The sequence below is a fragment of the Balaenoptera ricei genome, chromosome 15 (genome assembly GCF_028023285.1).
Source record: "Balaenoptera ricei isolate mBalRic1 chromosome 15, mBalRic1.hap2, whole genome shotgun sequence".
In the NCBI taxonomy this organism is placed as follows: Eukaryota; Metazoa; Chordata; class Mammalia; order Artiodactyla; family Balaenopteridae; genus Balaenoptera; species Balaenoptera ricei.
Window position 1 is genome coordinate 4,370,440 of NC_082653.1, and position 26,473 is coordinate 4,396,912.

Sequence of the window (26,473 nt, forward strand, 5' to 3'; positions counted from 1 at the left end):
CCCCCAATCTCTTGCTTCAGCCTGTTCTTCCTAGCCCTCACATGTACAGGCTTTGTGACCCCCATCTCCAAACCTCATCTTTTCCTTGTCAGGTGTCTTGTCTCCCTCTTTCCTTTTTCCTGTGATCCCCCCAAACCTTTTCCTTTTGTCGTCCTCACATCGACCCCCCCATTACAGCCACCACCTGCCCTCTGTCCATGAAGCCTCCTCTAGCTATGGCCTTTCTGACAGCTGTGCCCCCCCCAGCTAATTGGCCACGCGCTCAGCCTAAACTAAGCCCGCAGAATAAAAACAGGCCGTGTCCACGCGTGAAGCTGGGGGGGCTGCCTCCCCGGTTCTGCCCTGGAATAGGGCGTTGGGGGGCAGCTCCATGGCGCCCGCTCCTGTCAGGTGTCCTGCCTCAACTGGCTGAGCGCTGTCAGCAGGTGATGGTGGCCCTGCGCTGCACGCTCCTGGCCTTGGGAGAACGAAGTCACTCGGCTGTTTACGCTGGCTTCTCTGCCACGTGAACTAACTAGGCACTAGCATCAGTATCGGTACCAGGGGGCTTGGGGAAAAAACACGAGATGGAAAAAAGAGAAAACAAACATCAGTAAACTTCACCTTACATAGAGCCTTTTAATATGTAGCTCCCCAAAAGTTTAAAATACAAAACAAAAACGGGATGTTAAATCACTTAATTTGACATAAACCAGTTTTTTAAACATTTGCTTTCTTTATCTCATGCATTTGCAACAGAGGCAAGATTGGTTTGGGGGGAGTGCAAAAAAACCCTTAGCTATTACCAGATCCCGCAGTACAGAAACATAGACGGTATATCTCTATATCGGTGGTGTCCACATTTCATGGGCTAGGACTGTTTAAGAAAAAGATGTCTGAAGAAGCTCCTGGGAGGGAGTGATAGAGAAAAAAGATACAAAGGTTGAGAAAACTGGTTTGTCCTAACTAGCTGCAGCCTCTGGGCCATTTTTTCAGGTCTCACCTAATCAGGGCACTTGAAAGTGTTACCAAAGAATATATTCAACCCTTATGGTCAGTTAAGCAGCGGGGCTGTTAAGTTCGCTCTCCCAAAGCGGCCAGCATCTCCAGGCTGCAGTGCTCCCTGCCCCGACCCTGAAAAGCTTGTCTTCCGACCCTGAGATCAGGGAGAGCAGGTGGGAAAACGAGCACACCTAAGGCAAACACTAAGTATCTGCTCCTGAGGAGGCCATTTTTCCCCCCTGGTTAGTAACAGGACACAGTAGAATTCTGAATTCTCTAACCTGCCTGCTTGCTTGCTTATTTACTTACTTATTTATCATTTATTTCTAACTGGCCTCAAAACCATTTTTGCCCCCAATTCAAAACCAGATTTGGGAAAATCAAATTAGATCAACACAAAACGGATTTCTTCACAACTGGTGCTTTTATTCTATCAACGTTTAACGTTGGGGGGGCTCCTTTAGCATTAAAATCATTGGTATGAGTCAAATTGGGCAACTCCGGGCTTCTTAATCAACCTCCAAGTGTTGGGAGCAGAAAGGGATGCTAGGACCATCTCTTCAGCTACTTCATTTTCCACGTGAAGAAACTGAGGCCAGAGGCCACTGGGTCTGACCCGAGGCTGCTGGGCAGGGCCAGGGTGAGGAGAGCCTGAGGTCTTAGATCCTGCTGCCCAGTTCTGGGGCATCAGGATTTAGAAAATAGCATCATTAATGTCAAACCCGCAGAGCAGGACGAGGAATTCCATCCCTCATTCTGGAACATGGGGATTAAAGATGTAATATGAGAATCTCATTCCCCCTTTGCTGGACAATTTTTAAGAGAAGGGCAGCACTTGAGCTGGCATATGACATCACTCTGGAAGCTTAATTTGATTCTAGTGATTTGCTGTTATAGGTCACCTTTCTGTTAAAGAGACATACTTTCCCAAACACCAAGGTTTCTGCTCAGTTTCCTCTCGATAGTCTCCCTTTACATGAAGAGCAGTAATAATACAGACAAATTAAGTAAAATCCATGCAGGTTATTTAAAACAAACAAACAAAAAAACAAACCTTCTAACCAACACTGAAGTTTCAGCTTTCTTTCTCATTAAACCCTCTATCACAGCTGCTAAAAATGAGGGCTGAAGGGTAAAGGGCTGATAGCAATTCCAGGGGGAAAAAGTTTCTAGTGCGTTAAAGAAACATCATCTTAAAACAATTCCAAACTTTAAAATTCCCAATTCCTGAATTCTGGTAAACAGATTAAAAGTCTTGTTTGCCAAACCTTAGAAGTAAACCTACACCAGATTGTGGACACCACACAGTATTTGAACACTGCTGCATGACTTTCCGACTCAAAAAGTTCAGTTCAAAGAGCACCTTTGTCCAAGAAAAAGCACATTTCTATTAAGCAAATGATTAATGTCGCAAAATTAAAAATCCTGAATATCAGAGCATACAATTTAAGTAGCTTTACTTAACTAGCTTTAACCCTCCTTCCCCTCCTCTTCCTCTTTCTCTCCAATCGAAACCTTATAACTGGCTGGTAATTCACCCCTGTGGTCAACTCTAAGGTCTGCTTTTTTTGAGACAGTTTCCTAAGTTGCAAGGGCAAGTAAGCCCATTCAAATGCTAACACCCCAGTTGAGCAGGGCGAGACAAAGGGCTAGTTGGGAGACTAGTGAGTTGGGAATGCTTGGAAAACTTGCCAGAAATGCCTCTAGAAAAGAGAGGCAGCTAAACACCAGTGCCTTAGGTAGAAAGAGGGTTTTTTTGAAGCGTCTCTGTAGCAAAACCCCCTCTCCGTGGGGGTGAGTCCTGGTCATAGGGGCTTGGTATGCTCCTCAGTTGTTTTGGATGTGCCTAATGACTCTTCCACCCTGGAATCAGGATGGAAGGAGGGGGGGTGGGGGAGGGGAACTGAGTGGGGGAGGGTTGGGTGGGTAACAGGTTTTCACAATCAGGTAGTTTATGGAGGAGCGTCTGAAAGATGGCAAACTGTGTGTTCCTAGATGCCCCCCCCCTCCCGGCCCCGCAACAACTAACCTGGTATATTGGTTACAGTTAAGAAAGCCAGCCTCTCCATATGCACGCTTCAGGTTAAAAAAGAGCCCAAGACTGGGGGGGCAGGTGTGGGCTAGGCACTGACGACTTTTTAAAAAAAAACTTGTATATTCACCCTGCAACAAGGCGATATGCTAATTTCTCTAATGAAAACCCCAGCTCTGCAGGAAAACGGGTCTCCCCCAACTCCCCAGCCTGCGAGGGCAGCCCTCACACTGAAAAGCACACCAAAAAAGCCAACCGCACCCCGGCTGATTTTGCCTATTCACCAGAGACATTTTACTGGGTGAACTCAGGCTGCTAAGACGTTAACAGAGAAAAAACAGAACACTTAATGCCACGGAAAGGAACACAGAACCGCTGTTTTTACACTAAGTAGAAATGTCAGCTTTGGGTAGCCCCATTTCACTTAGGCAGTTTCACGCTTTCAAGCCAAAGCCAGGGCACACCGGACCCTTCTACAAGTCTTCGGCAGCCTCCAGACTTCTGGACCTTTCCCCGCTGCCCAGGGAAGCCCCCTTCCCGGTATTTACTAGTGAAGACCAGAACAGCATCCAACAGCCATTAGTCAGCGCCGCAGCCCAGCATAACTAAGTTCTGGGGCTCCGCGACGCCTTTCCCAGGGAAGAGACCTGGAAGGAAGACCCTTTAACGTGTGTTCCTTCTGGCCGCAACCTTATCTTAGGAGTCTAAGAACCTGACCCGTCTTTTCAAGTCTCAAAACGTTTCACTTCTCCCCCCCCCCAAATCATTCTCATCAGAACAGCTCAAACCAACGCCAGACGAGACGCGCGCGCACCAAGATACGGCCAATTTCCAAATCGGGTGAGGTTTTGTAAATACATTTCACTAACCAGTCTTTTCCCCCAGGATTGGTGAGAAAGGCACACTTTCCGCACCGAAGATGCGTTACCGGATTGCGGCCGTTTTTGTGCTCCGACACCAGGGCAGCTTCGCCTCCAGGTTACAGATTCCAAACTTAGCTCCACCCCAGCTGAAAATGGCCGGTGCACGCAGCCTCCCCTCCCCTCCCCTCCCCTCCTCGAGGCTGCCGTAGCCGCCGGCCCCTGCCCCCTCTCGACCGATCGCCCAAGGACTTGCGTCGGATCCAACACCTTTCCCCAGCTCGGCGGGTGCCGCGCTCTTTGGGGACGCGTTGTAGGGTTCCCTGGTGATAGGCGCGACTCCCTCTCCAGCTTGTTCCTTGTTCCGCTTTACCTTTCCGCTCGTGACCACCTCGCTGACCTCTTAGCCCCTCTCTTACATCCCCAGGCCCTTGCGCAAACAGCCCGGGACCTCTCCAGACAAGCTGCACCCAGCCCCACCACCAGACTAGCTGCGCCAAAAGGCTAGCGATGCCCCGACGTGACCAAGCCCACGCCACCAACCCTGGTAGCCCGTTGGGCACCTCCCAAGACTCCCGTACCTCCTCTGCCTGCCCTCCAAGCACCGGTGACTCGTGGGGAACCGCCGGCCGGCTCTTAGAGGTCGGCTCTGGGGCATGCGGGCAGGTGCGCACGCTCTTTGCTGCGGTCTCCGGCCCCACGAGCGCCCGGAGACGGGCGGTGGCGGCCAGGACCGGCGCGCAGCCGTGGGGGGCACTGGCGCCGAGGTCCGGCGGCTCCAAATTGACAGCGACGGGACCTGAGCTCTAGGCTCCGAGCGTCTTAAGCGGCGCGCTCGCGCGTGCGCGCGCGACTTTCCCCAGGAGCCGGCAGTCTCCGGAGTTGTCGCCCAATCCCAGCCTGGTTAGTATTTGCACATTGCAACAGTGTCGCTACAGCCGGGCGGCTCTGCTTTCTGAAAGTTGGCGCGAGCACCTCCGAACCACGTTTCTGGCACCCGCCAAGGCCAACTGGTTTGAGACTACTTACTCTAGGAGGGAAAAAAGCACGTAAAGCAAGTGACTTACCCGTGCCTTCTGGGTGTGCAGCTCGAAACCTGGGGCGCTCTCGGAATTCAGTCGTGCATCCTGGACACCAGCTCGGAGACCTCAGGCTGTCTCCAGAGGGGCGCGAGGAGCGCCCCGCCGCCCCTCCATCCAACAAGCCTTTGGCCACCCGGGCGCCCGCCAGCGCCCTGGGGGAGATTCGCGGAGCTCTTCCCAGCTCGCCCTGCGCCCCCGCCTCCAGGGCTAGCTAGCTGAGCCCGCTCTCTTCCCGCCTTCCTTCTAACCTGCCTTTGCTTCTCCCTCCCTTCCTCCCGCCGCTCCTGCACCGACCCCAGACTCCCCAGTTTAGCGGTGGGCCACCAACCTGGGTCAAAGAAAACAAGGAGAATCTGGGGCGCGTCCTCCATTAGTGACGCCGAATGGGGATGGGTCCCCTTTTGGAAGGAGACTCCGGAGATGGGTCGCGGCGGGTGGGCTTCTTCGGCTTGCAGCGGCGCCGCCGCTGCTTCTCCTCCTCCTCTGGCTGCTCGGACTCCTCGGGGTCCCTCGGATCCTTGTCCTCGGGCTCGGGCTCCTCCCCTTGTCTGGGGCTCTCAGACTCCCGAGTGCTGGGCTGCGCGCGACTCGGGGAGGCGTCGGGGCTCTGCAACCTCAGGGCGTTGAGACGCTCAGTGAGAGACTGGTCGAAGGTGCGGCGCTTGGGCACCACGGGGCCGCGCTCGTCCTCGGGCTCGGTCTCAGGCTCAGTGGCGGGGGCGGTCTCAGGCTCGGTCTCGAGGTCGGTCTCCGACTCGATTTCAGACTCGGTCTCGGTCTCGGATTCGTAGTCGAACTCTTCCTCGTACTCCAGGCACTCGGGGAGGGAGAGCTCGCGGTCTGCCTCCTCGTGCTCGTGGTCGGATTCGGGGGGCTCGGGGAATACCTGGGCGGCGGAGCGGTGGTGGGCGTTAAGGAAGCTCCGGCGCTGGGCAGCCGCGCGCTGCTGGGCGCGGGCGCTGGAGGTGGCAAGGGCACGAAGGAGCGCGATGGAGCAGGAGAGCCAGAGGAGTGCGGTGGCTGCCCGGCGGCCTAGGGGTGGGCACAGATCGTTGTAACTGTGGCGAGCTCGGCGCCCTTGCTGAGCTCGGGACCTGCGATCCATCCTCACGCACACGCGGCGAATCCGACCCACCCTCTGGCTCTGCAGAGAGCAGCTCCGAAGAGCATCGGCTGCTAGAGCCGAAAAAGGTGCTCCTCGCGAGGTTAAGAAGCTGGGTGCGGAGGTCCCAGCCCCACCTCTGCGCGAGGAGAAAAAGGGAAGCACCTACCTTCTTGACCACTCAACTTTCTAAAGCTCCGCGCCTCTATTTGCCTCTCTGGGCAAAAAGAAGGGATGGGAAAAGGGGAGGAAAGGGCTGTCTCCTCCCAGGCTCCTCTCTCTAAGTCTTAGACTCTGCAGCCTAAGACTCGGGAGAGGTGCCTCCGCTGGTCCTCTCGCCTGGGAGAGGAAAGAGGAGACTGAGGCGAAGACAAACGGGGCGGAGAGGTTCTGCAAAGTTGCGCGCCCGGACTTCTGCCGGGCATGTGCAGTAGGGAGGTGGGGGCGGCTCCGCGCGAGTTGCGCAGTGGCGCCGAGCCCGAGGCGTAGACCCTAATGGGCCGGCAGGTGGCAGGAGGGAACCTTGTTTGAAAGGATTTGGGCGATGGGAGCGGCTGGGGGCCTGGCGGGTGCCAAGGAGCGAGGGAGCAAGCTAGCTACAGGTTAGAGTGCTTGCGCAGCTGGGCATGGGTTCTCCACGGGGTCCGTACCGCTCCCCAGCTTCTCCAGGGTTATCGATAAGTTGAACAAAGCCCGAAGCAGCTAAAAACCAGACCGCAAAATTGCGGATATTCCGGAGGAATGAGCATCTGTACGTCAGTATTAACGGTGCGGTTCCGGGCATTTTCCAGGGGCTCAATAGTCTGAGCATGGTAACCTCAGGCAATCATTAATCATGAGATCACCTTTGGCAGACCTGGTACAGTGACTGTAATCTGAGCAGTTTCCAATCCCCCCAACCACCAATGCGGTCTCAAGAGACTAATTAGTTACCTGATGGATAGATGAGCATCTTCCCTAAGAAGGACCCCCCCACAGACAGACGGAGTGATGGTTTACACGTCCCCAAGCCTGTTGGTGGACCACCCTGAGCTCTAGCTGAGAACATGTGCCGAAAGTCTAATAAGCTGGAACCACTAGTTAATATCTGTGCTGATATTCAGTAGATGCAGCCAATTCTCTGCCCCTGGGGGGCGCTGCAGGGCGATCAGCTATCAAGGAAACCGCTGGGTACCACTCAAAGCTCTTTTCATAAATAGGTTTTCAACCAAGTGAGTTCATTCAACAAGTGAGTTCATTCAACAAATATTGAGTGCCTAGCACATGCCAAGCTCTGTTCTAGGTGCTGAAGATAGAGTAGGAAGAAGAAAAGGAAAGAGAAGAAAATCTTACATTAAGGAAAGGATACTTAGGATTAATCTGCTGTTACTAAGAGCATTAAATCACTCAGGACTCCCTCCTTACCCACCAACATTGTTTAACCCGGCGTGCATTCTAGTGAGAAAATTATTGGATCAACCAGAGCATTAGGGCTAAGGGACAGCTAGACACCCTAGGTCATGTCGTTGAACCCCAAAGGAAATGAGTCCATCTCTTTCTCAGCCCTGGAAAATCAAATGAGCTCCGTGTCCTCCTGGAGGGGGATCCCTGGAGTGGTCGTTGCTCAGGCAGGATGGAACTTCGGAAGCTCTGGGGTTCCAGCTGTAACCTGACCGCTGCTTCTGGGTTGTGCATGCCCTCCCCGTTAAAATACGGAGCATCGCTTTTGCCCTTGTGACAGGCCCACCGGTGGTATAACTCAGAGCAAAACCATCTTCCTAGAATCTGTGGAGGCAACAACAAGGCTTTACAGGTGGGACAGGTGGTTTTTCTTGTCTTTGAATCAACATGGGGGAAACTTGAAGAGTCCATGAGGTAATTCTGCCTTCCCTTCTGAGGTGGTCCACCAGGTGTCCCCTCCTGGCACTGCTTGCTGGTGCCTGAAGTGTCCTGCACCCACAGCTGTTCCTCGGTGTGGCGTGACTCCCCCTTGTCCCTCGCGCACCATGCCTGCCTTAGAGCTGTTGAGCCCAGAGTGAAGACCTTAGTGAGATCCTAGCAACCGTTTTGACATGTGGAGGTTTTGTTTCTGCATCTTCGCTGGGGATGGTCTTGAATGCTCCTGCCCTGTCTTCTTGGCTGTGTCTATCTTGCATCTTGTTTTCTTCGAGTTAGTTCGTAGCATTAAAATACTGATTGGTCTAATAAAGTGGGATTGATTGCAAACCTCGTAAAAGGACAGATGTCTGCGTTCTCGTTGTGCTCTCCTCCTTACCACTTTGCAGAGCGACTGAAAGGGTTTTATTTATCACAGGTGACTGGATGGCTCCAGTCATCATGTGGATGGTATTAGGGGACACGGGACAGGGCCCTTTGGAGCTGCAGATCTCAAATCCTGGTCTCTCAGCCCCAACCTGAGACATTTCCAAAGGCTCTGCTCACACTGACCCACCCGCTTTCTTTCTTCAATCAGCGCGGCCCCCCTGACAGTGAGTGGAACATAAAGACATCATTCAAGTGGTTCTCCGGGCACATTGGGAAAAAATCAGGAATATGTGGGTGCTGCTGAATGCCCTTTCAATGGAGACAAATGCCAGCTGTCAGCAATGAGGTGGATTATGATTCTTTAGTGTACATAAGAAAGTACTTCGTTGTGCAAAAGGAGTGCTTTCTGCCTATAATGGAGCTGGCAGCCCGGAGCCGATCCACTAATATAGATACACCGAGATTGCCTGCATTATTAAAAAATGTGCATTACATAATACGTATTTTTGGACTAGATTCTGCATTACTAATGCACTTTCTTCGCAAGATGCATTTTAATCAGCAAATGAACATTTAACAAAGCACTGCATTTAGAGCCCCAGTCATGTATAGTTACAGATACATTTCTGGCGTACATTCGACTCGGGCTCTGGGAGCAGGAGGGCCTCGCTGAAATACTCTTCCATCTCGCGCTTAGTGCCGAGGCTGAGCAAACGGCTCTGTGCAGAGAGCGCTCTTTAAAACGCATTACATGCATGACTTTAAAAGTGCTTGCTGCAGAGTGAATTTCTAAAAGGAGCAAGTGGGTGATGAATGGCCTCGGGTTGTTACCAGGCGAAGGAACGAGGGACTCTGTCTGTCTGCGGTGAATAAAATGTGGACGTATATCACCGGCGGGGCTCTGCCAGAGGGAGGCTCCTGAACCCATTGGACGGGAAAGCGCAGCTCCCAGTTCATTACGATCAGGTTCTTATTTGGATGAATCGTGAAGAATATTGTCTTCAGCCCCTTAAAGGATTGTCCTGTGGAAAAGGCATTAAGATGTATTTTATGTAGCTCGGGAGGGCAAAATTAGAACCTATGGGAGGCAGTTTCAACAGGCAGATTTAAGCTCAGCCCAGGGAAGGATATTCCAACAATTAGGGCCCTGAAATGGAACGGCTGTCAGGAGATGGTTGGCTCTTTGTCAGAAGCGGCGTTAAATCAAAGGACAGATGACCACATATTAGAGATGTTTTCCCTGGGACTCCTGAGCCAGGTGGAATTAGAACTCCACGCTCACCGAGTTCTTTTCAAGTCAGATTCTGGTTCCATGAAAGGGATCTGGAGGCCCTGGGAGAGGGGCTCGGGGGCTCTATTGATGGACATGCTCTTCCGACTCGGCTTCTATTTTAGAAGCATTTGAAAGTGCAAGTGGCTCAGCAGCAGGAAGGAATGTCTGGGTGGCAGTTTCAGGACACGAGCAAACAGGTGTCAGTGATGGAGCCTCGGCCAGTGGTGGACCTTTTGTGACCAGGGTAGGGCTCTGTGACTCTCCTCTCCGCAGCTCATTTGCTGAAGCAAAGAAATCTGTCTCTGTCTATTAATTGTATCGGGCCTCTTTGCCTCCCCTCCCTGAGCTGTCTCGGAAATTAAAAGTGAAGTTGGCTATTTAGCAATCACACGTTGAGTCACTTCTGTGACCAAGACACTCTTCCAGGCATCATGGGGAGACGGAGGTGATTGAGAAGTGACCAGCCCCTGTCATCTGACAACATGCATATCAATGTGAAATGCCCCCAACTATTAAAGAGTGGATTGCCAACAGGTGCCACATTCTAAATCCTCGCCAGATAGATACACCAGGGAGGGAAGCTGCCTGCCCGTGGTTACAATCAGGGAGAGTTCATCTGGTGGTTTTCTGAAAGAGGTGGGCTTTTACCTCGTCTGACTGTGAGGTTTTCTTTTCTTTTTTTCCGAAGCCCGTTAGAGGAGTGCTTTCAAGCCACCTGTTCCCGCACGCCTACTGTGTGCGAAGCCCTGTTCTGGTCACTCTAGGGGAGACAGATGACTCACGTGAATTCTCCAAAGGCTCGCCAGGCCATTGTCATGGGTCCCCTCGGCACCAACACATTTTCCAAGATGAGACACGAAAGTTTGGTTCTGCTTCGCCAGGCGAGTGGGTACAATCACTCTTGAACACATTTTTTTGGACAATCATTGATAAGGACTATTTTTAGAGATGGCGAGCTTTTCAAACTTTCCTTTGGGTAGAAATGAACTCAGGGAGTATGACGTGCTCCCCACCACTGACTGTGGCAATCAGCCAGAAAGGCTCGAGCCCACTGGGAATTTGGCATCGCCTTGCTGCCCGCTCCCCCAAAGAGGTCTGGGTACAGTACAAGAGCATTTGGCTCGCTTTTCTGGGGCACCACGTCGCTGTCACTCAGACGGCGCTGGTATCTGTCGGCTCTCACCAGTAGAAAGGGCGACAAGCCCGGGCTCCTGATTTTGTGATTTTGGGGGTGTGCCATCTAGAGCCAGAAGCAAACAATAGGGGGAAATCATCATCTATTTGACATGGCTGGCTTCTGTCCAGGCCTTTGTTGGGATTACAATGTTCTGTTTGTGCCCTTCGTTTTTAAAGGGAGATAGGATCAGAAGTGAGCTGTGTCCCTGTGCAGAGCTGCTGGGTCGTCCTCTCAGGAATGGCCCTTCTTTTCTCTTGGCTTTGTGTGCTGTCGAGGTAATCCTACCAATGCTACATCCACCTGCCTGCCTACCTACCTACTCCTGTCATGGGAGGAGCAATTTCTAGGCTCCTAATCCAACAGGAAGTGTCTGGAAGGCCCCTCCCCCAGGCAGAATGTAAGCTTGGGTGGGCAGGTCCTCCTGGGGCGTGGTGCCTCCCTTCCTCTGCTTTGGCTCTGGCTCTCAGCTTTCATGTGATGTGGTCCCTGGTTCACACTGGACTCTGGCCCTCTGCCTGGCTCTGTCCTGGAGAAATGGCGACTGGATTCTGTCACCTGCCCTGCCCCAGCCTGCCTGGTGCTCTCCTGTGGCCAGCGCTGCCCGTGGCCCAGGTGGCGCTGGTGTCCGCTGTGTCCTCTGCCCTGCCCAGCTGCCCCTCCTGAGGCTAGTGGGCGGTGGCTGAAAACACTGCTGATCGCAGAGGACCACTCACTCAGCTGTCAGGACCGTCCTGCGGCGCGTGGTTTAGCTTTCGTCCAGTCTCCCACCTGGTCCCCCGGCCACTGGCACTGACAGAGAGCCTCAAGGTTGTTTTTCTGTCCTGTGCTGAGGGTCTGACTCACCCCTTCAGGCTTGGTGGGGGAGCGAGGCAGCAGCGGGGCCGAGGGAGAGAGTCTCGCTGGTGTCCTGGTTCAGGATGGCACTCAGAGCTGTCCTTTCAGCCCAAGCTCTTCAAGACATGATTAGACCAATTTTACATATCTAGTCATTGAGGCCTCGGTAGATTGGGACTATTTCTATATGTGCAAAGTGAAGTGGAGAATTGAGGCAATTATCTTCAGGCAAATGATGCTGGGCTCTGTAATCAGCCCGTCCTCATAACTGGGGGAATCAGCCTCATTCACCGTGGCGGTGCTTTGAGTTGAAGAGGGTTCTAAGGTATTTGTTACGTGCTCTCGGCTTTGTCTTTCCCCGTGGCAGTCGGGGAAGGGCCATCCTGCCCGCACAGGTGTGAGGGTCTGTGGCACCCCGAGGCTGTGGGACCTGTCAGCCAGGCAGGGGTCAGGGAATGCTCTGGATCAGCTCCCTGTCGGCAGGTCCACGGCCAGGTGTGGTCCAGGTGACCGACCTCTGCTTCCTGCTTCTGGTGGAGGCCTACCCCCCGCTTCTTCCCTTGTGCATGAGGGTCCTGAGATGTTGGGGCAGATGATGGACAAGGTCACCTCCAGTGCCAGGATAATACAGGTCCCAGCAGGGCCCACAGTTAGACATGAACCACCCAAGGTAAAGAAGATGTCAGAAAACTAGAAGAAAAAAGAACAGGTCTTCTCAGATCAGAAATGAAAACTCATTATTGTCTGGTGATGATGACTTCTGGACCCTCCCACCTTCATCCTTTTTTTTTGGCTAAAAATCATTGTAAATTGGGAGTTTTTCCCTTTACTGGTCTAGAAATTCCTTCCTAAAAGAGCCGTTACTTCCCTCCCACCTCTTCACTCCTGAGGGAAGAAGGAAGAGCAAGACTTTTGTTTTTCCAGATCGCTGAGGTCTGATTGATTTGCGGCAAGTGAGGACTTCAGGCCTAACTGCCCTTGAGAAACATCCGTGTAGTTAGGAAGCCGAGAACAGCAAGAGGGCCCTGTGGGGCCTGCTGGGTGCTGGGCCGGTGGGCCGCAGCCCCTGACTAAGGAGCCCAGAAGGTTCCCTGGCACCTCCGCCACCCCACCCTCACACTCACAACTAGAGAACAAGATGAATCTAAGGAATTTCAAATCGTGTTTTGGACAGCCTCGGAGGTGGGAGCTTGAGATGGCCCTAAGAATTCAAAACACAGGAATTCAAAACACACAGGAATACGAAACACACAGGAATATGAAAGGTTTTTCTAGATTGTCAGGAAATCTTCATCTTTGTCACTTTGAAGTTTTCTGATGTTGCTTAATTAGTTTAAAAAAAACAAACAAACTCCGAAACTTCCTGTTCCAAATTGAGATGGGAAAGTTTTGAAAAACATCAGTCTGTCCTCAAGACTACAGTGGCATAGTGCGGCTTATGTATCTTTTATTGGTAGCGAGTTTACTTCTGCCGTGTTTGTTAAGCTGTGGCATCATTCCCCAGTGGTTTAGTTGGTTTACAGCCTTAATGATCATCGTTTCATGCTATATTTTAAGATCTGCTGGGGCAAGAATCTTCTTACTGCGTATTAATCTCAGACTCCTCTGATGGTTTTGTCCATTTATTTTTCTATAGAATTTAAGATTCGGGACTTCCCTCGTGGTCCAGTGGTTAAGAATCTGCCTTCCCATGCAGGGGACGCAGGTTCGATCCCCGCGTCCATGTGGGAACTAAGATCCCACACGCCGCAGGGGAACTAAGCCCGCGCGCCACAACGAAGACCCAGCACAGCCAAAAAAAAAAGAAAAAAGAATTTAAGAATCATTCTTGTCAAGTTCCATAATGACCCTGGTGATGCCTTGACTCGAATTTCATTTAATCTATAAGTTAGGAAATAGCATCATTTTTTTCTGTGTTTAGCCTTCAGCCGGAAGTATGGTCTCTCTCTTCGTTTGAGTTTCTATTTCTCCCATTAAGGATTTGTGTTTTCTTTATATAATTCTGATGTATATATGTAGAGTTTGTTATGTGAATATATATCATATATTTCCCAAGTATTTGATATGTTTATTGCTACTGTGAACGGACTCTCTTTTATCATTATATTCAGGCTGTTTATTTTGTGTTTATAGGAATGGTGTTGAGTTTTGTGCATTTTTCTCCTATTCTGCTACCTTTAGAATTGGTTGGCTTATGAGGCAACCAGGAGCCTGCTCGAGCAAACGCTCAGAGGAGGTTGCTGCAGGAGGATATTGTAGAAGGCAATCCCGCACAAGGGAGAGAGTTGAGCTAAGTCGGTGGTTGCCAAATGCCAATGCGCAGTGAAGTGAGAAAAATAAAGATGATGTAGTGGGGGTTTCATCAGGTTAAATTTATTCAGGGAAGGGACTGTCCTTGAGATGGAGGCTGCATAAGCATCCTACCTTTTGGTATTTCAGTGTCATTTCTTTTTGAATGACAATGGATAGTAATATGGGGTTTTTTGTTTTAAGATTTTGTTTTTAAATTTGGTATTTATTTAGTTTTTTACATGACTTTACTTAGCATATTGAAAAAAAAGAAAAACTGGGTGGCAACTCAGGTTGGCATTCCATATTTATTTGGAAATTTTAGCTTCATCTGAAATCTCAAAATCAGGAGCTTCCAACTCATGTCCTTTCCGACTCCACAGTTTTGTGATATTTGGTAATTCTGGGCTTTTTTAAAATTTAAAATAATTTTTTGTTTATTCTTTTGTCTTCTAGTTAGCCATATCATTTAGTTAAATTGGTGTTTTTATTTCTTCTTTCATCTTTTTCTGGTTTCTTCACCCTTCCTTTGTGTGTCGCCATGTTCTCTGAAAGTATGTGAGAGACAAGAATCTTTGCTCCTTTTCTAAATGAGATGGGTGCAAAGGGGCATCTCCTTGTGTTTCTTTCTTTAAAGGGATTTTGTCTTAATGTCTTTTCTCTGATAGTATTTAGGTGGGTTTTAAAAGGAAACAAGATGGTATCCAATGAGAGGAACTCAACAGAGGGAGTTGGGATGAGAAGCAAGAATCCAGATTTGGGACCAGCTGGGCTGAATATACACCTTGCCTCCTTCTGCTTCATAGATAACCAGTGGCATTACCTGTCTGGTCTTCTGCCTCCACAGTTGCAAAATAAGATCCTTCTAGGGTCCAAAGAAACCTGCCTTCCAGGGTTGTGGAGGTGATCAAATGAGGAAAGAAATAGGAAGTGCTTAGTAGTGGTTGATAGCAAGCAAACTGGTACTGAGCTGCTGAAATGAGAGTTCAGTCAGTGGTAGGGTAGCTGTCACTGACGGTGGTGGTAAAGGTCAAGAAGCAGGAAAGTGATGGTAAGGATTGGGAGGAGCCCAGCGAGGCAGAAAGGACCTAACGGAAAGTGGGAGAGACCAGTCATGTTGGGTCTTGTCTCTTAGTGCCCTCTTATATATCACATCTTCTTTATCCATTCACCTGTCATTGGACACTTAGGTTGCTTCCATGACCTGACTATTGTAAATAGCACTGCAGTGAACATAGGGGTGCAGGTATCTTTTCAAATTATAGTTTTGTCTGGATGTATGCCCAGGAGTGGGATGGCTGGGTCATATGGTAGCTCTATTTTTAGTTTTTTAAGGAACCTCCATACTGTTCTTCATAGTGGCTGCACCAACTTACATTCCCACCAACAGTGTAGGAGGGTTGCCTTTTCTCCACACCCTCTCCAGCATTTGTTATTTGTAGACTTTTTAATGATGGCCATTCTGACTGGTGTGAGGTGATACCTCATTGTAGTTTTGATTTGCGTTTCTCTAATAGATACTCGGTATCTTTTCATGTGCCTGTTGGCCATCTGTATGTCTTCTTTGGAGAAATGTCTATTTAGGTCTTTTGCCCATTTTTTGATTGGGTTGTTTGTTTTTTTGATAGTAAGCTGTATGAGCTCTTTGTGGCTTCTCGATGGAAGGTCTTAGAAGCCATAGTTTGATCTACAGAAATGCACTGAGTACCCACTATGGGCCATACTCTGTATTAGGCACCGGGATATGAAGGTGAGCTCTCTCCGACCCTGTCTCTCCACTCAGAGCTGGGGATCTGGAAACAATGAATCACCACGTGAAGGAGGTTCTCATTACAACCCGACTCGAGCTAAGGGCACTGGAAAAGAAACGTGCTTTTTTTTTTTTTCAGAGTATACGGCGGAGGAAGCTGCCCTCGATCTGGGCACGTCAGGGAATACTTTCCTGAGAAAATGATGTGTGCACACTTGAGCTGTGAACTGAAGGATGAACGTGGGGTGGGGGTCGGGCGTACAGCTCCAAGGTCAGGAATAGCGTGTTCACGAGCCCTCTAGTGGAAAGGATGGCGTGTTAGGGGAACCAGCCGAAGGTCAGCAGAACTGGGGCACAGAGTGAGCTGGGTCTGGAGGGTGGGCAGGGGCTGCCACGAGGGGCCTCGTTGGCCTGGCAGGACGAAATGCGGTCTTTATCGTGTCTTGAACAGGGAAGCCTCTGTCCTGATGGGCAGGAGGTGCCGTCATCAAGTTGTCGGTTTCAAAAGTCTCTCTGGCCGCGGGGTAGGGGGATGGAATTTGAGGGGCAGAGAGATGGTGGCGGCTGGGAGCACGGCTTTGAGAGCTATTTAGGAGGTTGACCAACAAGGCCTGGCAGCAGCATGGATGTGGGGCATTGGCTGGGTGAAGGATGACACCTGGCGGAACTGGCCCAAGTCAGTGCCTTTCCCTGGGCTCGAGGGGACGGGGGACCTTGAGTTCTGATGGGGTGAGTGGGGTGAGAGGCGGCCATTCTAACTAACCTGTGGGGTTAGGGTCTTTTTTTTTTTTTTTTTTTGGCCATGCCGCGAAACATGCGGGCTCTTAGTCCCTGACCAGCGATCAGACCAGTGCCCCCCGCAGTGGAAGCGCTGAATCCTAACCACTGGACCGCCAGGGAAGTCCCTAACCTGTGGAGTTAGAAGTGCCTTTGGACCACGTGTGAGGAAGAGTCGACTAGGCAGAAAGAGGTCATGGGTCTGGAGCTCGACGGAAGGGCAGCCGTGGGAGCGGAAGGAATCTGGCGTTAAGGGGAGCACCAGGGAGGGGCACCCCGATGGAGGACAGAAGCTGTCCCCGAGCTGGAAGGGACCTGGGATACCAAATCTTAGCTCCTTGGCTGTGCAGGTGAGGAAACAGGCTCAGAGGTGGGTGGGACCTGCCAGCTAGTGGCAAAGCCGTCTCTCAGACGGGATCTTTTGTGGTCCAGGTTCAGTGCCTGGTTCGCTGTGCCAACCGGGGCCTTCACGGAGACACGGAATGCGAGCCAAGGGCTCGGATGTCAGCCCCCTGATTCCAGATCTATTTTTTGTCAGCATCCAAATGGACAGTTCACAGCTTCACATTCTTTTCTTGATCACTTTAGAACTGACATTCTGCCGGCTCCTTATTAAAGAAAGAGCAAAGCAAGAGTTGGCTACAAGTGTTTGGAAGCTAGAAATAGAACTATACCATGCCCTTAGTAATCAAGCCTGGCAAAGTCCACACGGCAGCCAGGAGAAGGACTTGGGCGTGGTTAAAGCGAAGATTGTTTGGCGACACTCTCTTTTTCTGCCGGTTATTCAAATATCCAGCCAACTCCATAAGTACCAGTTATTACCTAAAGCTCGTCCCTCAAATATGGGAATTAGGTACAAGAAAGGCAAGTTAATCTTCCTCAAGACCCTTTCTCAGGATGTCTACTCCATGAAACCCGTGGTATATTAGCAGCTTCTCCCAGCCATTACTTTAAAAGATTTAATGTTTAATTACATGTGGAACATATGAATTAGATACATTACATAAGAAGTTAAAAATACTAACTAGAGCTAAGGCTAAAGGCTGCCATAGTGACCCTCCACCAGCCACGGGCTCCATAACCCACCTCTCGAATCCCCCTGAGGTTACCGGCCAGTTTCCACAGAAAAATGGCTTTTTAAAAAAAACACAAGCAGCGTCTATGCCACTTTGTGGCTTTTCACTTGGCCCTGTATCTTAGAGACCCTTCTGCACTGGTTTCCGAAAGCTGCCTGGATTGTCACCCGTTGTCTCTGGTCTGAATAGAAGATACTGACAGTCACCTCCCTGTTGACGTGCGCTTGGTCCCTGTTGGAAGAGCGTTGCCCCCGTCCCGGCACCTGCTCCGTGTGCGCGTTCACAGGGGTTTCCCTCGGGTCCATCTCAAGCGGTGGGACTGCTGGGTCCCAGGTAGACATGGGGCTCTGGCTCAGCCGCCCTTCAGTACGAGGCCGCCAGTTCGTCCCCACCAGCGGTGCATCTGTCCCCACTCTCAACACCACCCCGTTCCTCTGACCCAGAGAACCCGGACCTCCCTGGGTTGGGAGTGAGGGCTCGGGGCTGGGCCTCTGGGGCTGTGACCTTGGCTTCATCATTCTTGTCTCGAACCAGTCAAGAAAAAACCTTGAACTTCAGTGAAGTTCGTTTCAGAGATCTGCCACGAAGACAAGGGGTGGGAAACCCCACTGAAAGATCTGAGAAGAGAGAGGCCGGGTGTGCTGGGGTCGGGGCCACTTTTAGTTCTTCCTGAAGGTAACTGAGCTCCTTTAGAAACAGCACCATTCACAGCACTACCTCGGGGTGGAGAGCTCCGCCGCGCTGGCTTGTTTTGAACCTGAGCGGGAGACCTCCTCTCCTAATTCCGGATCTAGACAGTTTAAGTTGGGAATGGCCACGATTTAAAGAATGCCCTCCAGCCTTTGAAATCGAGGTCTCTGTCCTTCCCCTGCTTCCCACCCTACTCACTGCAGACGTAGACAAGTTAGTCATGGTGCATGACTAGGGTGACCTAATCATTTGTCAGCCAACCGGGACATGTTTGAGTGTGCAAGGCAGTGCTAGCTGCGGGGGGATACTGGGATGACAGGTAAGGCAGGACTTCCCTGGCAAACTGGGCTGTATGGGCACCTGGCTTTTCCTTAATAATAATAATACTGTTACTAATAATGTGACACTACAAATAAATAAACAAATGAGGTAATACAGTGAACAATAATATAATTATTTTTAACATGTTTAAAAGAGTCAGTTCCCATTTCAAGTATTTTTAAAATAAACTTGTGTGTGTGATGAGAGCAAGGTCTGCCGTTGAGAGCACCTGTTAAGTTGGGTGAACTGCCTACACGAAGAGTGACATTTGTTCATCTGTGTTTCTTTCTGAGGTCATTGTGGAAACTTGGGGAAAAGAACAAACTCAGGAGAGGAGAAACAGGAGCTTCTCCAGGGGTTCCTTGGGGTTCCTGACCGAGAGCTGAGCCCAGCGACCCCCCTTGTTGGGGCTTCCTTTGGCAGCAGCTGCAGTGGGTAGGGGGGTGGGCCCTGGGCTGGCAGAGCCGTGGAAACGCCCCGAAGCACAGGGGCTCGAGCAGAGAAGGCTCAGTCCAGGCTGGGGTGGCTGGCCTGCTCTGTGGAATGGCCATTTTTAGGCAGAGAACATAGTCAAAACTTTCTGAGCTCAACAGTACCTTAGAAGTTAGAAAAAATTTTACAACAGTCTCTTAGAAACATCGAGATCATCTGTGCTCAGAGTTCACCTATTTCTGTTCTGCCTTCACGAGTTCTGCCGTATCCCCAGCCTCTAAGCACGTAATAGTTTTCTTTAAACCGACTTGCTTTCTTCACGTAAATGAGTTTGGTTTTAAAGGAAAATTATACCAGCGTCACTTAGCTTCTGGCTGAGTTGTTTTTTTTTTTTTTTTTTTTAAATTTTTGGCTGTGTTGGGTCTTCGTTTCTGTGCGAGGGCTTTCTCCAGCTGTGGCGAGCGGGGGCCACTCTTCATCGCGGTGCGCGGGCCTCTCACTGTCGCGGCCTCTCCCGTTGCGGAGCACAAGCTCCAGACACTCAGGCTCAGTAATTGTGGCTCACGGGCCCAGTTGCTCCGCGGCATGTGGGATCCTCCCAGACCAGGGCTCGAACCCGTGTCCCCTGCATTGGCAGGCTGATTCTCAACCACTGCGCCACCAGGGAAGCCCCTGGCTGAGTATTTTTTAAATACACGCCGAGATCAGCGAGTAGCTCTTAAAACGGACCGCCCCTCTGTTGCCTCGTGCCCCTCACAATCGCCTCGGCCGCCGCCTGGATCTAGTCCAGCGCCCTCTTCTCCGAGACACATACTCACGTGGACCCCAGGGAGGCTGTGAAGACAGGTGGTCTTCCTGTCTCCCTCGCCAGTGACTTTTTGCCATCAAAGGGGACAAATTAGAGTTGACCCCAGGATGGAGCAAGGCCGCTCCTAGCGGAGGCGTGGTGGGAAGGATTCTGGTTCCAGCCAGCTGCACCCTGTGGAGTTTCAACAGGACCGAATGGCTCGGGGTGGATTTTCTTTCCATGACATTTGCCTTCTAATAATAAATCGACAGATGTAGTTGTCTTGCTCTGCCTTTACCGTGACATTTGCCGTCACTTCGCATGTTTTTGTTTGCAGACGCAGCCAAGAAACATGCTTCTCCGGGAGGGTTCACCCTGTGCCCTTGGCCTCGGCCGAGCCGCGTCGCAAGCAGCGGCCACTCAGGCTCGGGCCCCTCTTCCTTCCCACCGGGCGTCTCGCAGGGCCGCCCTCTCCCCTCAGAGCTGCGGCCTCTCCTCTCCTTCGGGGCTTTTCCGGGAATTCCGTGGGGCAGTGGGGTCTTTCCTTCCATCGTGCTCTCTGTTCTTGACTGGCTGCCAGAAAATGCCAGAAAAGAGCCCGTGCCTCAAAGTCCATATTCAGACGTGGTAGGATCCGCGTTTCATAAAGTTCAAAAGCAAGCAGTATATGCATGAGGAAGCCGAAATGATGTTCACGATAAGCACACGATAAACCCCAGCTGACATCTTTGTTGCCTCTGCGGAGAAGGTGGGCAGGGGAGCAGGGGGTTCTAGTCGATAGGTGACCGACTGTGCTTCCTTGGGTCGGCTGGAGGGTTACAGGGCTCATTGTAGGATTTTTAAACACTAAATTTAAAAGGTCTGCATCGGTGGAAGGGACATCTGACACCAGTCCAGGGCATGCGGGGAGTGGACCCGTCGTGCCGTGGACCGCCAGGGGCTGCTCGCTTCTCTGCTGTGTGTACAGGCTCACCGGCGCCCGGAGAGTTCCGGTGCACACTAGGCCCTCAGCAAACTTTTGCTGAATATTGTTTTCACGTGTATATTTGTAAAGTTGCAATGGGAATTTCCAAGCGCCCCGAGGCAGCGATGAGGCAGGCGGAGCTGAGGCCCAGGGCCCCAGCACAGCTGCGTGGCCATAAGCCCCGGCGCCCTGCTTCCCTCGTCACCCCCAGCCTTTTCTCCAGCGGCCTTTAAAGCATCTAAATCCCAGAAATCATCTCATTGCACCCATTCTTCCTGAGTTCTTTTGGGGTCTGTTGAAGCCGCCCTCCTCCTCCGCCCCTGGGGAGAGCGTGTCAGGGTCACGGGCCCTGCTTTCCCTGCCTCTTCCCCACGAGGCGTTTAATCACCGCACAGACCGAGGGGACCCTCGCCAGGGGAGGGGACCCTTAACTCCTGTGAGCCCCAGGAGGCTCCTAAAGCCACCACCCATCGTTTGGGTTCCGGCCCCCCGACTACTCAGTGGAGATGTCCCCAGTTCCCAAAGCAAAGTTGGACACATTTCCAGTGACCAGGCAGGTTGCAGCCATGGTCTTTCTAAAAGAATGCCCGTTTGGAACATACGGGCCCCAAATCAGTGTGATGTCAGTTGTCACCGTCTGTGTGGAAAGATTTTGCCATGGCCAGCTGCCGGTCCCCTTTGTGCTATATTAATACCAGGGCCACGGGGCCCATCGGGGTCGGAAGCCAGGGAGAGAGGGACAGCTGTGGCAGACATCACACCACGCTCCCGGCATGTGCTCCGTGTCACGGGCACACAGATGGCTCAGAGGCCCCCAGCCCGCGCCTGTCTTCTCCTTGTAGGGTCGGGAATGGGCTCGAGCTGGCAATACACTTGATGCAGGAGCCAAGCGAAGAGTGGCGGGATGGGGACGGAGGGCTCGGCCGACCCCGTGTTCCGGGTCAGCTGACACGTTTACTGGAAGCGGAGGCATGTGCTGGCCGAGTGAGGCCCCGGTATTCAAACAGCTGGGGGTATTGGGTTCTATATGCCAAGGCTGGACAGATATTTTTAAATGTCCCAGGACAAATGGAAGCCCAGTCGGCAGCAGGGTAGAGGGGCAGGGGGATTTGGAGGACACCACTTCGCCATAGCTAGATTTGGTCGGGAGAGCTGGGCAGGATTAGCGTCTGGGAAGAAGCCCAGCATGTGAAGAGGGAGCAGGAGGGTCATGGAGTGAGTGGTAGGCCCTGGCGGGCGGAGGAGGGGCAGGTGAGGGCTCGGAGCAGGTGCCGGGGGCAGGGGACGTGCCCAGGACGGGTCTGGAGGTGGGAGGTTGGCAGGACTGAGCTCCCCGCTCAGAGGGACGGGATGAGGATGCAGCCTGTGGTCCAGGCCCCTGGTTTTGGGGGTCAGACAGACCGGAGCGCCAGGCTCAGTGCCCTGCCCGTCCACCCCACGCCCCTGGGCCACGGCTCATCTGCCCGGGCGCTTCCTCCCTCCCCCGGAAGGCCCGGGGCTCTGGGGGACCAAGCCGCCAAGCGTCGCTGCTGCTGTCAGCAGCAGAACCTCGTCGGTGCACAGCCGCCCCCCGCCCCGAGTGGAGGTGGAAGCCGCCCCCAGGCCTGAGCCCACCCAGGGACGGGTTGTGTCTCCACCGCGCAGATGTGTTTAGGTCCGACTTCTGATAGCCGCCAGTGCTTTGATAGTAGGCGATCTGACCAGAAGCTTTGGAGATTTGACTTCTCTTGGCCTAAGGGAGCGTCTGGGTGTCTGGGGCCCGCCATCCACAGGCCCCCGAAGCTGAGGGCTGGGCGCCCCCTGTCGGCGAGCCGCACACACGCCACCGCGCCGTCACCTGGCTCCGTCACTCAAGGCCAAGCAGGGCCTGGCCTCTGTAGGCATTTGCACTTGTCCTCCGGCAGTAAAGTGGAGCTATTATTATCTCAGAAGGAACGAGGGCCATCAGAATTAGCCTCTGAGCTGCTGGCCGGGGCCTCCTTGACTTTGCCGTGACATTGGGCTGGGAGACCTGGGCTCATGGATGAGCCCTGAGTGGCCCAGCCTGGAGAGGAGCGGGCGAAGGAAGGGGGCAGCGAGCCCCTCGCCAGGCCTCGGCCAGGCCCATGGGGCCAACGAGGCGGCCCAGTTTTCTCCCCATGGCCGCTTCGTAGCCTGAACAGACACTCAACAGGGTCAGGGCAGTTACTGCGGCTACACTGGCATTTGTGTGTCTCTGGGCCTCTCGGCTGTGGCCAGGCGGGGGCTCAGGAAGGTGTGAGGAGGCCAGGGCAGGGCCGAAACCTGGGTGTGGCTCCTGGACACAGGGGAAGGAGAAGCGGAGGGGGCCGGGCTGGGGGTGGGGTTCTCTTGGGGCCCCTGGGGCCCTTGGCTGGCGGCGGGCAGCCCTTGAGTTAATTCCTATTCCTATGCAGAATTTCCTCCTTGTCCTCTGCACTTCAGACTTCTCTGTTGCTTGTCCAGGCCCCTGGGAAGGAGCCGTGGCAGCCATGACTGCGGCTCGGCCTTCAGGGCCACCTACGCGGAGGCTTAGTAGGAGGTCCCTCCTCTCTCGTTTCTCCTGTGGGAGAAGCGCTGGGTTGGCTGTCAGCACACGGCCTGCCCCACGCTCGGTCTTGGCGTGGAGAAGCCCTACTCCTGATTTGTTTGTTCCTCTTCGTTTGATGTGTCTCGTGGTGCCTGCCCTCTCCCAGACACGAGGAGAATACATTCATTCACTTAGTCTTTACAGTAACCTTACGGGGAAGCGGAGGCACAGAGAGGTCAAGTAACTTGCCCGAGGCCGTACAGCTGGAAAATGGGGGAGCCTAGATTGGAAGTCAGGTGGGGGGTCGGGCTCCAGAGCTCACTCTCCAAACCGCTGCCTTCGAATGCTGCTCAGGGCATGAGGGGGCCCCAGGGAGGGGTCTGAGATGGAGCTTGGACTGAGTCAGGAGCCTGCTGGGTCGCAAGCTGGGGAGAGGCCCTGGCATGGGCAGAGCTGGCCGTGGGCCGTAGGGACAGCAGAGTCCAGCTTGGCTGCAGGAGGCGGTGGGGGGGGGGCGGGCAGGGTGGGAGAGGAGGGCAGCGGGCTGAGGGGTCTAAGCCGTGGTCTGAACCCACGCCTCCTAAAGTCCCCCTGCTGTGACTTCCCTGGTGGCGCAGCGGTTAAGAATCCGCCTTCCAACGCAGGGGACGTGGGTTCGATCCCTGGTCCAGGAGAATCCCACATGCTGCAGGGCAACTAAGCCTGCACGCCGCAACTGCTGAGCCCGCACGCCACAAATAGAGAAGCCCGCGCACTGCAACTAGAGAGCCCTGCGTGCCTCAATGAAGACCCAGGGCAGCCAAAAGGAAAAAACAAAGCCTCCCTGCTACCGCGGAGGAGATGGTCGGAGGCAGGAGGGAGCAGCGGGGGACCAGTCAGTCCAGATGAGGCCTGGCCGGAGCCACCAGTGGGCGGGGAGAGTGTCTGAGATGATCTGGGGGGCTCACAGCACGGCCGGTGGGCGCGTGAGAGGGGTCAGAGGTGACTTGGGGTGGCTGGGGTCTGCTTCCCAGTCTCAGGGAGGCTTTTCCTCTGAGTCCTTGTTATTGACAGTGTAGAAGAGGGTCCCCGGTACTTCTGGACCCTTCCTCAGCCCTTTGGGGCTCAGCCTGTCCTCGGAGCTGGTTCCTTCTGGCCTGGAGCCCACGTGGTGGGGAGGTTGTCCCCACTGGGGAGATGGCCGAGACTGGCGACACCAGTGTGCACGGTGACCCAGCCTCTGGCAACGCCTCCCTCCCACCGGACCCCTTCTGAAGGGGCCACCCGTCTTCATCCTCTTGCCAGGGTGTTACAGGTTTTCTGGGGTTTTTTGGACCCGTGAGGAAAGTGATCCTGGGGAGAGGATCAGTGCTGGGGGCCGCTTCTCCAGCCCCCTGACGGGAACAGCAGGCTGGGGGGGCTGGGCAGGTGCCTCGTGCTGTGGGTCCACTGTGAAGGGGTCTCTGGGACACCCCCAGGCTCCCACTGGAGCCCCACCCGGCGTCCTACTCTCTTTGGGTGATTGACCTTCCCGGGGGCCCGAGCCTTGGCACGAAGTGCCCCAGGCCCCCGCCACCAGGTGGCGCAGCTGCAGTAACCAAGCTGGCCGCGCCCCTTTCTCAGGAGACTCCAGGGGTAGGGGCTCCTGCGGCTCCCCACACCCTGGACACCTCTTGGACCTGCTCTTGGACCTGGCTGTGTGCTCACAGGTAAGTGACACGACCCGTGTGCCTTTCCCCGTCCGTACCATGGTTGGGTGCAGGGCCCATGGGTTCCACCAGCTCTGTCATTCCATCCTGAGCGCCACACGGTAGGGCCCCCCACCCCCGTTCCTGCTCCACAGAAACAGCAGGAGCTCGCGGCTCCGACTCCTTCCTCCGGCCAACCGGACGGGCTTCAGAGAAGCTCCTCTAAGCCTGGCTAGGGCCCCGAAGGAGTCAACTCCAGGCAGGGGATTTGTCTAAGATCACAGAAAAGGCCTGGGGGATCTCGACTCAACCCATTTCATTAACAACCTGCTCCCCTTCATCTGAAAAGGGGCCCCATTTTCAAAACCATGACCGCTTCTCCCTAAATCAGTAGCAGACGACAGCCTAAAGATCGTCCGTAGATATACGTTGCCCAGAGGGCTGTTTGGGCCATTAGAAGAAGGACGCCAAGTCGACGGTCCGTCCGAGTGTGTCCTTGGGGTGTTGTGGGGTGTGCGTGGGGGTTGCCTACATCCTGTTAACCCTCTGCCCCCTTCTCTCTCTCTCTACCCCAAGCCTTTCTGCTCTCGAGCGTCCTTGGAGCCGTCAGCAGCGGTGTCCCCCCCTCTGAAGCCCCAGCACTGCTCTGTCGGTACCACTGAACCTCCATGATGCCACCTCCTTGATTTGAAACCTTCATGCTTCAGCCCCTCCTTGATGAGAGTCTAACCTCGCCCTCTGAAGGAAAGGTTTGCTAAGAAAACAGAATTTTATGCACAGTCTCGGGAGGTGAGGCGTGGTCTCCACCCTCCACCAGAACCTGCCTGTTCTTAAGGGTTTCCATGTTGCATGATCTGCAGATTAGAGTTGGGTCACGTCTAGCTTTGAATAAAGGCCCAGCAAGTTGCCTCTTAGAAATACCTCTTCGCAGCTGACCTTAGGTTCACCGTGGGGCTTCTTTAAGATGCTCTGATTAATTCATGGTGGCCACCCCACGGCCCATAGCCACCTGAGACAAGAGGATTTACTGTACCAGTTTACTGCCAGGCCGTATCAGCTGATAAGCAGGAAACTCTAGACCATCTGTTTAAAAATAAAAATAAAATAAAAAACAGCAGCGCAGCCCTAGAGCAAACACTTTGTACTGCTGCATAGTAAACGAGCCTGTTGGATGTAGTGACCTTGGCTGAGGTAGCCACGGGCTCGTCCCCCAGTCCCTGCTCGTCCGGGGCGCCGGGCTACTCAGATCTGTGGCCGTCCAGCCCCCAAGCAGCACCCTGGAGGGCAGAGCTCCCCGCCCCACGGAGCCCCGGGCATCACTCGCGTCCTGGCTGCACCCAGGCTCCCCCCTCCAGCTCTGGCCACATTTGCGGGTCTCTAACTCTCTTCAGGCCACAGCGACTGTCCCCAGGCAGGATGTCCAGCCCCATCAGCCGAGAGCCCCCACGGTCAGTCGCGTGGACCTGTCGTGGAGGCCGGCCTATGGGGCGGGACACAGGACCGGGGGCCGAGGAGGGAGGGCTTCCTGGGGCCGCGAAGGACGGGCCTTTTGCGTGGCTTTGCGGTGAGCTGCCAGCCCCGTTTTAATCTGCAGCTTTTGTTCGGTAC

At 53.4% G+C, this 26,473-nt stretch overlaps 2 protein-coding genes and 1 long non-coding RNA gene across 6 annotated transcripts in view; 1 reads left to right on the forward strand and 2 right to left on the reverse strand.

Annotated features, from left to right (window-relative positions):
- Positions 1 to 5,363, reverse strand: part of GNAS (GNAS complex locus) — a 66,917-nt gene extending 61,554 nt beyond the window's left edge. For all 3 annotated transcript variants that reach the window (XM_059895897.1, XM_059895896.1, XM_059895895.1), the window contains exon 1: positions 5,284 to 5,363. In XM_059895897.1, the coding sequence (XP_059751880.1) occupies positions 5,284 to 5,326 (43 nt within the window). In that variant the 5' untranslated portion in view covers positions 5,327 to 5,363. The remainder of the gene's footprint in view (positions 1 to 5,283) is intronic.
- The window catches only part of LOC132348446 (uncharacterized), a 30,540-nt gene extending 4,561 nt beyond the window's left edge, over positions 1 to 25,979 (forward strand). For both annotated transcript variants that reach the window (XR_009497475.1, XR_009497474.1), the window contains exon 3: positions 25,442 to 25,979. This is a non-coding gene — a long non-coding RNA (uncharacterized LOC132348446). The remainder of the gene's footprint in view (positions 1 to 25,441) is intronic.
- LOC132348444 (neuroendocrine secretory protein 55-like) lies at positions 5,326 to 6,415 on the reverse strand. Its single transcript, XM_059895902.1, has one exon. It carries the CDS (start codon positions 6,058 to 6,060, stop codon positions 5,326 to 5,328), a length of 735 nt encoding a protein of 244 aa, XP_059751885.1. The 5' UTR covers positions 6,061 to 6,415.
- Positions 25,980 to 26,473: the final 494 nt, after the last annotated feature.

Excerpts from the sequence above, each read along its gene's own strand:
- LOC132348444 (XM_059895902.1), bottom strand. The coding sequence starts at position 6,060 with ATGGATCGCAGGTCCCGAGCTCAGCAAGGGCGCCGAGCTCGCCACAGT.